This window comes from Salvia splendens, chromosome 1 (genome assembly GCF_004379255.2).
Source record: "Salvia splendens isolate huo1 chromosome 1, SspV2, whole genome shotgun sequence".
Classification (NCBI taxonomy): domain Eukaryota; kingdom Viridiplantae; phylum Streptophyta; class Magnoliopsida; order Lamiales; family Lamiaceae; genus Salvia; species Salvia splendens.
In genome coordinates this window covers 887,461-901,777 of record NC_056032.1, presented here as the reverse complement: position 1 = coordinate 901,777, position 14,317 = coordinate 887,461, and the positions used below count along the sequence as shown (strand labels likewise).

Sequence of the window (14,317 nt, the reverse complement as noted above, 5' to 3'; positions counted from 1 at the left end):
TTAAGGTTGGGTGATGGTCTAGATTCCATGATAAGTTGACGAAACTATTTAGGATGTTGCAAAATGGCAAGTAAATAGTAACAATAGAACAGATTCGGCAATGAAGCATATCGTATCCACGAAAATTAGTAAATCAAATCTGAGTATTGTAATATCAATCAACATGTACTACTTAAACTATTAAGACGATCAATTGTGTGCATGATTTTCTTATTTTTGCAACTAAATTAAGATAAGATAAATAATCAAATAAAGACTTTGAAACAAGCAATTCATAGAGTTTTGATTTCAGTGTCCACTCAAGAAACTCAATTAATATATCCAATGATCATAAGGTCTTTAAGTCTTCATCGAAATCGTGTTATAGAATGTACTGCAATATACGAGTATAGTTAGTGTAAACATATAAAATGATATAAGAGCATCTCCAACCATTACGCTAAGATATCATATTTGTCTCACCACGCAATCTATTTCTATAGGTATCATATATAGATAACAATATTCATCGATTAAGCATTAAGAAAATCAATAAAGATAAGTCACGTTTCATATATAGATAAAATATTCATTGATTAGAGGTGTGATCAATTGCGAACTTTCTTAAGTTGCTAACTCTGCTAACTCATCAATAGAGTGTATTAAAAATGTCAACACATAATTTTGTTGACATTTTGAATACAGGTGTTGATGAGTTAAAAAGTTAGCAATATAATGCAGCCTCATTGATTAAGTATTAAGAAATCAATAAAGATAACTTGGCAATGTAGGCTCCATGATGAGAGAAAGAGGATGTTTAGGAATAGTAGTTAATCCATATTGCTCCTCCATGCTTATATCTTCAACCCTAATGCCTTCCTCCAATTTAAGCTCAAATCCATGCAACAAATTAGCCAACGTTGTTGGAACAGTCTTAAGTGCAAGATTCATTCCCGGGCATCTTCTTCGGCCCGACCCAAATGGCAACACTGCAAAGTTAGATCCTGTAATAAATTCGATATCCTTTCCTATGAATCTCTCAGGCAAGAACTCTTCTGGAGCATCCCACGAGTCCGGGTCCCTCCCTATGCTCCATGCGTTAACGAGGACGAGTGTGCCCTTCGAGACATTGTAGCCTGCAACGTTGCAATCCCCGATGGCGCAATGAGGGGCTAACAGTGTAGCAATTGGATGTAGGCGCAACGTTTCCATGATGACGGCATATATGTATGGCAATTGAGCCATGTCATGCTCTTCTACCCATCTATTTCTTCCGGTCACGCTGTTCAGCTCTGCTTTCGCCTTTTCCATAACGCGCGGGTGTCTGAGGAGTTCGAGCATGACCCATTCAATCGTTCCAGCTGAGGTATCCGTCGCGCCAACCAACAAATTCTGCAACAATATTTAAGACAAATTAACAAGTTTTTGGATAGTATATATAATGGGAATTGAAATATAATGATAGTGTACCATTATTAATGCCTTGACACAATCCCTTGTGAATTGAACTCCATCTTCAATCTGCAGCAAAACATCCACAAAATCATTCTCACCTTCTCCTCTTCTCTCCAAATGATCATCAATCACATAGTCGCAAAATCCATCCATTTTCCTCCGCAAAGCCCTCATCTTCTTCCCATATCCCTGCAAATCAAGAAACTCAACCCACGGAATCCAATCCCCAATATTAAACGCTCCATTTAGCACAAACCACTCCCTCACTATCTCCCTCATCTCATCCATGTCCAAAACGGATTTATCTTCTTTATCACCAAAATACTTCTCCTTGAAAATCATCTTCGAAACAACCGAGAGAGTGAAGCCCAACAAATGCTCTCTCAGCTCAACCGGTTTTCCAGATAACGACATTAAACGGGAGAACAACCGGCGCCTCTCCTCGACACGGATGGGCTCAAAGCTCTCGACTTTTTGGGGGTTCAACACCTTCGTCATGTATATTTTACGCGCTTCTCGCCAGTAGGGGCCGTAGGGAGAGAAGGAGACGTCGGAGTAGTCGAAGCTGACGTGTTTGTAGGCCGCGAAAGTGGGTCTTGAGGCGAAGACGGCGTCGTGGACCTTGAGGAACTGTTTGGCCATCTCGGGGGATGAGGCGACGAGGACCGGGAATTTTCCGAATTTCAGTAGCATTATTTCGCCGTATTTTTGGGATAAACGGTGGAGGGATCGGTGGGGGATTGGGCCGAGGAGATTCAAGTTGCCTACTATAGGCCATGGTTTTGGGCCCGGCGGGAGCAGCTTCTGCTCCCGTCGTAGTCTAGTTTTGGCTATTTTGGAAATGAAGTATGCTGCAGCGGTGTATATTAGGGCTAGATGCAGCCATGAGATCTCCATTGTTTGTGAAGAATTATGGTTGTTGCATTAGTAAATTTATAGAGGATTGATCGGATTCTAATTTTATTGTTTGAGTGTGCAATTATTTCATTTTGGACATTTGTTTATCAAATATATGTGGTGGTGGTGGTGGTGGTGTTAGTCACTGGCATATCCACGCTAGAGTAAGGGGTATAAATGTATCCTTAATATTATATAATTATTTACTACTATTTCGTATAAATTACTCCTAAATTTAGTTCAGAAGTACTATTCAAGATCTATTATCTATATCTACACTTCATAAGCTATTATATTACACAACTCATCATTGTCCAATATTCATTACAAAAAGTATGGAGAGAGAGGAAGGCAATTATATTACACACTCCGCGCGTTGTCTATCGCAACTCGGATCGCTCTAACTGTTGCATGTTATGTGATTATTTGTTGCACCTAAAATCAAAATTCCCAAATATTAGATGTCAATATTTTGTTTATCTCTTTGTTGTGGCCAAATTAATATATATGGGCTTGCTATATAAAAATCTTGACGAAATTTCTATTTTTCTACACAAAATTTATCTACAGCTAGGGTTATAACTATGTATCTTTTGGATCTTCGAAATTAATATGTTTTTGTTTAAAAATACAAAAATTGTGTCACTTATATTAGCCTCATAAATATTGAGATTTTAGTTTTTCAGCACCTTAAAATTTGGATTTTTTAGCATTTTAATTCTTTGGAAGGAAGCCTTTTGAAAGGGTTTAATTAATATTTTCTCCCGGCATTTTTCGATTTTTTTCAGGAATTAGTTTTCATAAGCCTACTTAAAATTTTCCTCGTGGTAAGTGAAGTATGTTGTTGAGAATTGAGTGATAACAAATGATTGGTTGAAGTGTTTTTGGCCATCTCGGGGGACGAGGCGATCTAGGACGATCTAGGACTGAGAATTTTTCGAATTTAAATAGCATTATTTTTCCTTATTTTTGGGATAAATGGTGGAGGGATTGGTGGGGGATGGGCAAGAGGAGATTCAAGTTGCCTATTATAGGCCATGGTTTTGGGCCAGGCGGGAGATTTTGCTCCCGCACTCGTTTACTTTTGGCTATTTTCGAAATGAAGTATGTTGCAGCGGTGTATATTAGGGCTAGAAGAAGCCATGAGATCTCCATTGGTAGTGAAGAATGATGGTTTTTGCATTACTAAATTTATAGTACTAGATGATTGATTGGATTCTAAATTTATTTTTGTCTCTTCACTTATTTCATTTTGAAAGTTTGTTTTTTCAAATACTACTATATGTGGTAGTGTATTCAGTGGCTGTCCACGCTAGAGCAAGGGGTATAATTGTATTTTTAAATATTTATTATTATAATCGTCCATAAGGGATAGATAAATGAATTTTAATGCGCAATTGGTAAATTAAGAGAGAGCGTGAGAAAAAGTGATGTAAGTAGTGTTAGTACTTAGTAGCTTGTGGGGTTCACATTATTAGTTTTTAAAACTTTCTATTTTTAGAATTAGTCTAATTTAGGTGGACGACCAATAAAGATAAAACTAGTCTATTTTTTATGGACCTATAAATTAATTTAAAATTTAGTTCAAACGCCTACTATTCACTATCTATTAGTATTCAATATCCATACTTCATGCTAGATTTTTTTTACACAACTTAATGTCCAATATTCATTACAAAAACTAGGCCTTATGCTTATGGTATCACTTGAATCTCCAAAATTAATTGGTGTTTTTGTTTGTGCAAATACAAAAATTGTTTCACTATTTGAGCACCTTAATATTTGTTATTTTAGCATTTTCCTTGTTTTTGGAAGGAATTTAATTAATGTTTTCCCAATATTTTTCGATTAGTTTTCATATGTTTACATGACATTTTACTCGTGGTAAATGAAGTATGTGGTTGAGAATCAGATGCTATAAAAAAATAGTGTGGTGTGAGACGTGGTTTAAATGTAATCAAGTAGTTAATAACAATTGATTGGTTGAAGTGTTTTTGGCAAGTGGATTGATCTTTGCTAAACAATTACAAGTAGAAATTCCTCACCTGTCTAAATAGCTTGACTTTGTAAACCTATCAATCCATTTTCAGATTATTAACCAAACACAAGTGTTAGGAAACATCACTATCCAAGAAATTAAGAAAATCACACTTTCATGAATTTCATGGAAACTACTATCCACAAACGAGAAAGAAGGCTATAAATTTCTGACTTTATAAAATAAGACAGATTAAATATTTGTTTTTTTAAAAAAAAAGGAATATAACTCAACTCAATTGGGCCATTTCAAAAGGAATATATATAACTCAACTCAATTGGGAAAATTGGGAAAAACGGAGTACTGGTCAAAGAAACAGAATGTAACAACATAAATCATGTTTAATAGCTAAATAAATGCAAGGAACACAACTTAGAAAAGGTGGGATGGGAGTCTAGGCTCCATGATAAGTTGAAGAGGCTCTTTAGGATGCACAGTGAGCCCATATAGTTCCTCAAGACATACATCTTGAGGCTTCATGCCCTCAACCAACCTCAAATCGAAACCATGCAACAAATTAGCCAGCGTTGTCCGAACAAGCTTAAGTCCAAGCTTGTGTCCGGGGCATCTCCTTCTCCCGGAGCTAAATGGCAAGAAGGAAAAGTTACTTACCATCATATCAATGTAAGGTAATCGAGAGTAGTCGCTCTCTTCCACCCATCTCTCCCTTCCGATTACCCGGTCTAATTCTTCTCTCACCTTTTCAGCTACTCGAGGGTGCCTCATTACTTCGTGGATAGCCCATTCGACTGTTTTAGCCGAGGTATCCGTGCCACCGGTTAGCAAGTCCTACAATAATACAGAGTGGAAGGCGGAAGCAGTATAAGTATTTGTTAATATGATAGGCATGATAAATGATGAAGAAATTGTTGTATAATGAAACATATAAGCACTCCTCCTAGACTAAGATTCCATTCTCCAAAAAGGCCACAACTCAAACTATATTAGTGAACAACTAATTGACAAGAAACTACTCAATAAAAGATAAATACTACGCCGTTCGTCTCACTTAAAGCGGCATGTTTCCTAAAATGAAAACACCATCTCTTCTTCATTCTCTCTCCTAAATCTAGTCATACATCTCCTAATACACTAATAAAAATTACACATGTGGAATTTATTTATGAAAATACTACTATACCAATACTATAATTTAGGCATATGAACACTCTTTAAAAAAGAAAACAAAAAAGATTGAAACTATTCAATATTTATTCCAAATCACAGCAGATTAGCATCCAATTACAACAGATAGCACAAACATATACTACTAGTTAAAAGTAATACTACTAACTTATAAAAATCTAAAAACTGCAAATCAATACTATTATACTATAAATCACAAAAGTTTAAAATAAACATCTTGTAAATGATAGTACCTGCAAAAATGCTTTGACACTATCTCTTGTCAAATTTAACCTCAAGATCAGGCTTCTCAGCCATCACCAACAACACATCCACCAAATCTTTGGGGGTGAATTTCTCGTCCGATCTCCTAGCTTGATGATCATCAATCACATGCTCATTAAACCTATCAAGTTTCTTGTACAGCTCCTTCATCCTCCCAACATAGCCTTGCAAGTCGAGGAAGCCAAGCCACGGTATCCAGTCTCCAACGTTAAACGCCCTATTCAGCAAAAACCACTCATCCAACATGCCTTGCAATTCACCAAGCTCGAAAACCGACCCTTCTCCATCACCAAAATACTTGTTGCTCACGACCATCCTGCTTATGTTCGACAGCGTAAATCTCGACAGATGCCCCCTCAGCAGGACCGGCTTTCCCGAGAGGGCATGCAGGCGCGAGAGGAAGGCCCGGCCTTCCTCATCCCGAACCGGCTTGAAGAATTCGAGCCGGTTTGGGTGGAAGACCTCGGAGAGGAAGATTTTACGCGCTTGCCGCCAGTAAGGGCCGTAGGGGGACCATGTCATGTCGGAGTAGTTGTAGGCGGTGTATTTGCCGGCGGCGAGGGCGGGCCTGGTGGCGAAGTTGGCGTCGTGCACCTTGAGGAACTGTTTGGCCATCTCGGGCGATGAGGCTGATGGTTTGGCGAATTTTTGATGGTGATGAATGCAGGAAAATGCAGATCACGACACAGAGATTTACGTGGTTCGATTTACTGAGGTAAATCTACGTCCACGGGAAGAAAAGAGGGCAGAGTTGTATTGCTTGATCTGTTTTCTACAGCTTACAATACAGACTTGCTATTTGATATTTGATCTCTAGAGAACTTCTTTAGAACTTAACCCTTTTCTATCTGATCTAAGTTCTATTTATACATTGAACTAAGATCGTGGCTTGCATCACCACTAATGATGGTTGTGGATGTCGTGGAGGTCATGGAGATCCTGCATGGGTCCACTATCTTGCATGAGATCCTGCATGAGTCCACTATCTCTGTACTTGGTCCACTATCCTGCATGTGATCCTGCATGAGTTGACTATCTTCCAGTTCGGTCGAATACTGAGACCGAACTGCTGAACTATTGCCGAGCAGCTTTAGCCGATCTGAGAGTAGAGTTTGACTGGTCGGCTTTTACCGAGCTGTAGGCTGGGGCCGAACTCTTTGGTAATGCCGAACTGATACTCTTCCTTGGGCTTTGGGCTGATGGGCCGTCACTGCTGTTGGGCTTGTTTAGTCCGTACCCCATCACTACCCCCCCCGAAAAACGAAGTGAATCACTTCGGCGAAGCGAGTCACTTCGGCATTTTGATAAAGGTACGGGGGAGGCTGACGTCAGGGGACGTGCCTTGCGCGTGACTGCATTAAATGCGACAGTAAAATCCGGCCGTTGAATCCTAAAAAGGTGGGATTCGAAACGGTGCGATGATTTTGAAATCTTCTCCGAATCTGATAAATACGCCCTTTCTTCATCCTTTGAATACTTTTGCTATTGCTTCTTCTGTACTCTGTCTCTTTTGCGTAAAAATTTCCTTCTGCTTTCAAGAATTTCTTCAGAATTTCTTCAGATTTTGCAAAGAGTAAGAACCATGTCTTCTTCTTCTTCTTCTGAGTTGGGTAGCGGTAGGAAAGGGGGCAAGGGGTCTTCTAGCCGGAAAGAGTCCGGGGAGAAGACTGTAGAATACTTTCACAGCGTCTTGAGTAAGGACACCGTGATATCTCTACACGAAAAATATCTTCTTCCCGGGGGGAAGGCGGTGGTTCCCGACGATGATCATAGGGCTAACGACCCGCCGGAGGGTTATGCCACCGTTTACGAAGCCTGCTTAGAATGCGGGCTTCGTTTCCCTCTTCCCCCACCTTTTGTAGAGCTTCTTGATTTTTTTCAACTCCCTTTAGGTCAGGTGACTCCGAATTCTTGGAGGCACTTGTCGGCTTTTGCTGCCGAACTCCGTAGGCTAGATAAGGATCTGTCTCTGCGGGCAATCCTTAATTTTTTCCAGTTTAAAAGGAAGGGATCTTGGTTTTACTTGATCCCCTTACAGCCTTTTAGGGCCTTCTGCAAAACCAAGTGGCCGAAATGGCAAAACCGTTTCTTTTTTTATAATAGGACTTCGGCTCCGGGCTTTCCTTGGAGAGGGCCGAAGTCCGTGATTCCCCATCCTCGGTTAGAACCGTTGGCCGAGCTCGAGGGCGAGCTCAATAAGATTCCTATGATTAGGAAACAATACTCGGAAACTGAGCTCGTCAAGGGCGACCTCGTGTTCAATATCTCGTCTTCGGACGAAGAGACTGAGGGTGAGGATTTCTTTTTTATGCCTTACTGCTTTAGCGGCGAAAACTAACCTTGTTTCCTTGTTTTTCGGTAGTGAACATATTGAATAAGCTGAGCCGCAAATCTTCGGAGTCCAAGGAGCCGGAGAGGCCGAAAACCACCAGCTCGGCGTCTGATGCCGAGAGGACTCCGAAGAGGCAAAAAACCTCTTCGGATCCGAAGAAGCCGGAGTCGACTTCGGCAAAGGGGAAGGGGAAGGCCCAGAAGCCCCCAAGAGCGTCGGAGAGAGACATCGTCATGGGGCCCCCTTCGGAAAATGTCTGTGAGCCTTTTGCATGGCCCACGGACTTCGCCGAGGTGAATTGTCTTCTTGATTCTTTGGCTTTGCTTCTTTCCTCTGTATTTTTTGTAGCCCCTCTGTTGACTTTTTGCTTTTTCCATTTTCAGAGGAACGATATGCTCTCCAAGCTCGTCGCCGTCGAACTCTCCAAAGCGTCCAACGACTATGCTGAGATGCAGAGGAAGTTGGCGGCTGCTTGTCACCGGGCCGAGCAGGCTGAGGCAAACTTTGAGAAAGCCAGAGCTGCTAGGATTTCGGCCCAGGATGAAGCTCAATTTGCCAAAAACCAGCTCGTCATCCAGCGAGAGCAGACGAAACGGAGGGATGCTGCCGCCGTGGTTGCCCAAGGAGAGGCTCTCCGTGCTTTCGTGGAGAAACTCTTTCTGAGCAACCAATTCTCGGCCTTTGTCGGTGATCTTCTGAAACTGATGACCGATAAAGCCGAGCAGGGTCCCGAAGTCATCCTGCCGCTGTACGGCCGAGAGATAGCAGCTCGGCTTCAGAGTCTGCCGGTGCTTGAGGAGCTTGCTTCGTCCTCGGTCCTGCTTTCTGCAGACCAAGTTCGTAGTTGCGGAGCTGACCGCGATGAGAACATGGAGGCTATCTTTGCCTCCATAGGGTCAGTTTCACCCGCTCCAATTTTCCATGGAGAGGGTGAGACCGAGCAGCATGAGCGGCAGACCGGCGATGAGCAGGCCGAGCAGGAGGCGCAGCAGATCGGCTACGGTGGCGCCGAGCAGGCTGGGGAGAGCAGGGAGGCCGAGGCTGAAGCTGAAGCAGACAAGGAGAAGGAAGCTGAACCTCACCGAGAAGGCGGAGACGAAGCTGGCGGAGTATGATTTCGTCTCCCTTCTCTTAGTTTAGTTTCTTCCTTCTTGTAAAACGGCCTTGAAGCCCTTGTGTAGAAAAAATTTTTTCTTATGAATGAAAAAATTCTTCTTTCTGCTCTTGTGTCTTCGTATAGCCTTTCGTACTCTCTTTTACTCCTGTTGTGGTTTACTACCTGCTCAGTAATCTGAAATGCCGAACTGACATAGCTGCTCTATATTCTGAACTCTTAAGGAGCTGGAGGTACTTCACTGGAAGCGGCTGTACTCTTCGGCTTTAGACGAAGCTGAGAAAAGAGCCATAGCTGACCAGGTGAAGAATGACGAACTCTTGGCTCGTTCAGTGAAGCTGGAGGCCGATAATAAGGACTTAGAGTCCGAAAAGAAGGATCTGGAGGCCGAGCTGAACACTGCCGTCGCTGAGAGGACTGCGTATGAGGATTTCATCTGCAGGCGTGGGGGAATGACCATCTCTGAAGTTCAGGAACGAGTTGACGAACTGTGGGAGGAATATCATGTACTCCGGAGGAACAATGCGCTGGAGAGCTCGGCTTGCCAACAAGTCGTGAAATCATTGCGGCGCTGGGCTTCTCGGTACGACATAGTTCTTTCCCGGCGTCCCTCAATTGAGAGATTCCTCAGGCATTTCCCGCCAACAGATGCTAGTACTCCAGCTCAAACCTCTGATTCACTTGCTCAAAACCCTACTCCAAGTCAGCAACGAACTCAGGGACAACCAGAGACGTCAAGTCGAGGACGGACTGAAGTTCGCAGAGGAGCTGTGGTTATGAGTGAGCAAGATCGGCAAATGCTTCGTGAAGAGACTCTTCGCCGCCGAGGTGCTAGGGCTTCCTGGGCTCAGAGAAGAGGTGGCAGGTCGATTAGAGCATCTCGTCGACCTGCTTATTCTGCAGCTGCCCGGAACGCCCGAACTCAGCTTCACGAGGATTTTGTGAATAGATGGCTCAACTTTAGCAACCCTGGACAGTAGAATAGTCCTTTGTAATAGCGTAACGCCATCTCGTAGGGTAGCGGAGTTGTGTGCCGAACAAGATTTGAAAAATGAAATTTTGTTTTCGCTTCTAACACTGTGTATTTACAGCTTAGCGAAAAAATTTCATCGTACTTGTCCTCGGTCTTATGAAGTAAACTTCTTTGACCGGACTTGGTCCTTGGTCTTATGAAATAAACTTCTTTGACCGGACTCGTCTTTGGTCTGATGAAATAAACATCTTTGACCGGACTCGTCTTTGGTCTGATGAAATAAACATCTTTGACCGGACTAAGCTTGTGTCTTAATTTGGCGAGTTTTATCGCTTGGATCGGACTTTCCTTTGTCCTAATTCGGCGAGTTTTATCGCGTGGATCGGACTATCCATTTGTTGCAGTTCGTTTCAGACGAATTGCTTGTTTTTTAAACCGAATTGTGGTCTTGTATCTTCTTCAGAAGCTTGGACTCATAATCGTTGGCTTATTGTTGCAGTTCGTTTCAGACGAACTGCTTGTTTCTTAAGCCGAATTGTGGTCTTGTATCCTCTTTAGAAGCTTGGACTCACAATCGTAGGCTTATATATGTTCTAAAAAGGGGATCAGCCTTCGAAGAACAAGATACCTCAGCAACATTTGTAAGAGACGACACGCACATAGACAAAACACACCTAGACAAATAAAAAGCACATAGAGACAAAAACGCACATAGCCTTAGGACCGAACTAGACACAAGACTGACAGACCGGACTGTCTCTTACAAATGGAACTTTTTGAGGTTGGAAACGTACCATGTTCGGGGTACTTGTGCTCCTGACACGTGAGTCAATTTGTAAGACCCTTTGCCGAGGACTTCTGACACCCGATATGGACCTTCCCATGTGGGTTCGAGTTCGCCCAGCTTTTCTGCTCGGCTTACTTCGTTGTTTCTCAAGACGAGATCTCCCACTTGAAATTGCAGCTTTTTCACCCTTTGGTTATAATACCGGGCTACTTGCTCCTTGTACTTGGCTGCTTTTATGCAGGCCAATTCTCTTCTTTCTTCGGCCAGATCTAGTTCGGCTCTCAGTCCGTCATCATTCATTTCTGAGGAGAAATTTAGAGTTCGGGGACTGGGTATGCCGATCTCAACCGGAATCACGGCTTCAGTCCGTTTGCTTGTGGGTGGGAGACCGAGCTTTTAAACCTCTGCTCTATGACTTCAGAGACGATTTAGTCTTCCCGGCAGGGAGAGCGTCAATAGTTAGGATTACTCCATCATATTGCGGCTCGTTATCGTCTTCGGGATCCTGTTGCCTTTTCGGATCCTGAGGAGCGCAGTTCGCACCTCCCTGCTTTTTGTTCTTTTTCGGCTGCTTGCTTTGGTATTTTTTTAACGTCCCTGCTTTCACAAGGGCATCAATACCTGCAGCCAAATGTCGGCACTCCTCGGTATCGTGACCGTAGTCTTGATGGAAGGAGCAATATTGATCCTGAGGTCGGCGCGCGGCCGATTTCGTCATCCGCCTTGGCTTTTCGAACATATCGGAATGCAGTTCGAAAATTTCCGCTCTTGACTTGTTCAATGGTACGAACTGAGCGGGCGGCTTCTCAGGATTGAGACGTGGCCCCAATCGGTCTTGCACCGGAGTCCTTTGAATCCTTTCAAAAGGAGTTCGGCGAGGATGTCCCTGATCGCCAAAAGGAGTTCGGCGAGGATGTCCCTGATCGCTATGATCGGGCTTCCTCCTGTCTCCTCGGGATGAGCTGTCTAAAGACCGTTTGCGACGGTCTGCCTCATCGGCACGGGAGAACTGGTCCGCAATGTCCCACATCTCTTGAGCTGTTTGCGGACTGCATTCCACGAGCTTTCTGTAGAGAGCTCCGGGCAGGATTCCATTTTGGAATGCCGAAATGACAAGTAGATCGTTGAGATCATCTACTTGTAGGCATTCCTTGTGGAATCTCGTCATGAAGTCGCTGATCTTTTCGTCGCGACCTTGACGTATAGAAAGCAGCTGAGCCGAAGTGATCCGGGCTTCCGCTTTCTGAAAGAACCTCCTGTGGAAAGCATCCATTAGATCTCGGTAAGATCTAATGCTGCCTTGGGGGAGGCTATCGAACCACCTTCTCGCGTTCCCGATAAGCAGCTCGGGGAACAGCTTGCACATATGGACCTCATTGAGACCCTGGTTCGCCATATTATACTGATAGCGTCCCAAGAAATCATGAGGATCCACTAACCCGTCATAAGTCATCGACGGAGTTCGGTAGTTCTGTGGCAAGGGAGTTCGGGTGATATCGTCCGAGAACGGAGTCTTCAATGCTCCGTACATGGCGAACCCGACATCTCTTCGGTATGGAGGAGATGGAGATCTCCTGTGATTCCGGTACCGAGGAGGAACAGGAACATGTCGGGGTTGAGGATTCTTCTTCCTGGAAGACACGGCACTACTGCGGTAGTGACTTTCATGTCTGGATGAGGAAGGAGAATCCACCGTTTTCGTCTTCGGCTCTTGGCTCTTTTGCAGGAAGGCTAAGAACTCATCCTGCTTCTCAGCCAAGAACAGCTTGACAGCCTCATTCAAATCAGGCTGCTGGGAAGACTCGGTGTGTGGACCTTTTGAGCGGCTTGTTCCTTCATCGTGAAAACTGGAAGTAGATGTCTCCCGAGGCTGTTTTCCGGACCTGCGGGCTGGACTAGCTTCCTCATGGTTTTCACGAACGGTATTACGGGTAGTATGTGATCTGGTATGCATTTTTTTGGGGTGGAAAAAGGGTCAAAAATTCGCTTTATCACAAATTTGGTTCTCTGTTTCCCACAGACGGCGCCAGTGATGGTTTGGCGAATTTTTGATGGTGATGAATGCAGGAAAATGCAGATCACGACACAGAGATTTACGTGGTTCGATTTACTGAGGTAAATCTACGTCCACGGGAAGAAAAGAGGGCAGAGTTGTATTGCTTGATCTGTTTTCTACAGCTTACAATACAGACTTGCTATTTGATATTTGATCTCTAGAGAACTTCTTTAGAACTTAACCCTTTTCTATCTGATCTAAGTTCTATTTATACATTGAACTAAGATCGTGGCTTGCATCACCACTAATGATGGTTGTGGATGTCGTGGAGGTCATGGAGATCCTGCATGGGTCCACTATCTTGCATGAGATCCTGCATGAGTCCACTATCTCTGTACTTGGTCCACTATCCTGCATGTGATCCTGCATGAGTTGACTATCTTCCAGTTCGGTCGAATACTGAGACCGAACTGCTGAACTATTGCCGAGCAGCTTTAGCCGATCTGAGAGTAGAGTTTGACTGGTCGGCTTTTACCGAGCTGTAGGCTGGGGCCGAACTCTTTGGTAATGCCGAACTGATACTCTTCCTTGGGCTTTGGGCTGATGGGCCGTCACTGCTGTTGGGCTTGTTTAGTCCGTACCCCATCAGAGGCGATCAGAGATGGTGAATTTCCTAGCTTGATGAGCATAAGGTCGCCGTGTTTTTGGGAGCGGTGCGGTGCGGGGAAGGGCCGAGGAGGTGGATGTTGCCGATTATCGGCCATGGCTTCGGCCCCGGTGGAAGCTTCCGCGGCGGGGGGCGGTTGAAGAGTAGCCGTGAGAGAAAGACTAATAATGCGGTTATGAGGATTAGAGCTGACAGCATTTTTTGAGGTTTTGTGATGGAAGATCTGTTGATTTTACAATTTTTCAATTGGCTCAGCAGATATATATTTCAAACCGCATGAGAATCTGAACTGTTGTCAACAATTCAAATAAGAAGGAATCAATTTCGAAAAAGAAGGAATTAATTTGGCTCGCCTTTCAGAATTTAGGATATGATATTTTCAAAATATGGATTTTTGCATTTTTCTCTTCTCTCTCTCTCTCTTTTTTCCCAGATAACATATAAACAATTCATTATTTAATTATTTTAAATAACATATCACAATCGTATGTTTTTCTGCTAATTAATCAGTTTTATGATTCATTTTCTAATGAGCAATCATATTTAATAATTACAAATAAAAAAATAATAATAGTTGTAAAGGATAGAGCTTCTCATATCCAAGAATACATTTTTAGTTATTTAATGAAATCTTTTGGTCAATTCATATATTCTGAAAAATTCTTATTG

General features: G+C 43.2%; 1 protein-coding gene and 1 pseudogene across 1 annotated transcript; both read right to left on the bottom strand.

Annotated features, from left to right (window-relative positions):
* Positions 1 to 512: 512 nt before the first annotated feature.
* Positions 513 to 2,333, bottom strand: LOC121803412 (dimethylnonatriene synthase-like). Its single transcript, XM_042203081.1, has 2 exons — positions 1,450 to 2,333; positions 513 to 1,371 (listed from the first exon to the last, which is right to left on the bottom strand). Exons 1-2 carry the CDS (start codon positions 2,329 to 2,331, stop codon positions 745 to 747), a joined length of 1,509 nt encoding a protein of 502 aa, XP_042059015.1. The 5' UTR covers positions 2,332 to 2,333; the 3' UTR covers positions 513 to 744.
* A 2,358-nt stretch (positions 2,334 to 4,691) lies between these two features.
* LOC121804399 lies at positions 4,692 to 13,854 on the bottom strand (annotated as a pseudogene).
* Positions 13,855 to 14,317: the final 463 nt, after the last annotated feature.

Bases quoted from the DNA above. Each gene is read 5' to 3' on its own strand.
- LOC121803412 (XM_042203081.1), bottom strand. From the start codon at position 2,331: ATGGAGATCTCATGGCTGCATCTAGCCCTAATATACACCGCTGCAGCA. The intron at 1,372-1,449 runs GTACACTATCAT...ATATTGTTGCAG, and splicing joins GTGTCAAGGCATTAATAATG to AATTTGTTGGTTGGCGCGAC.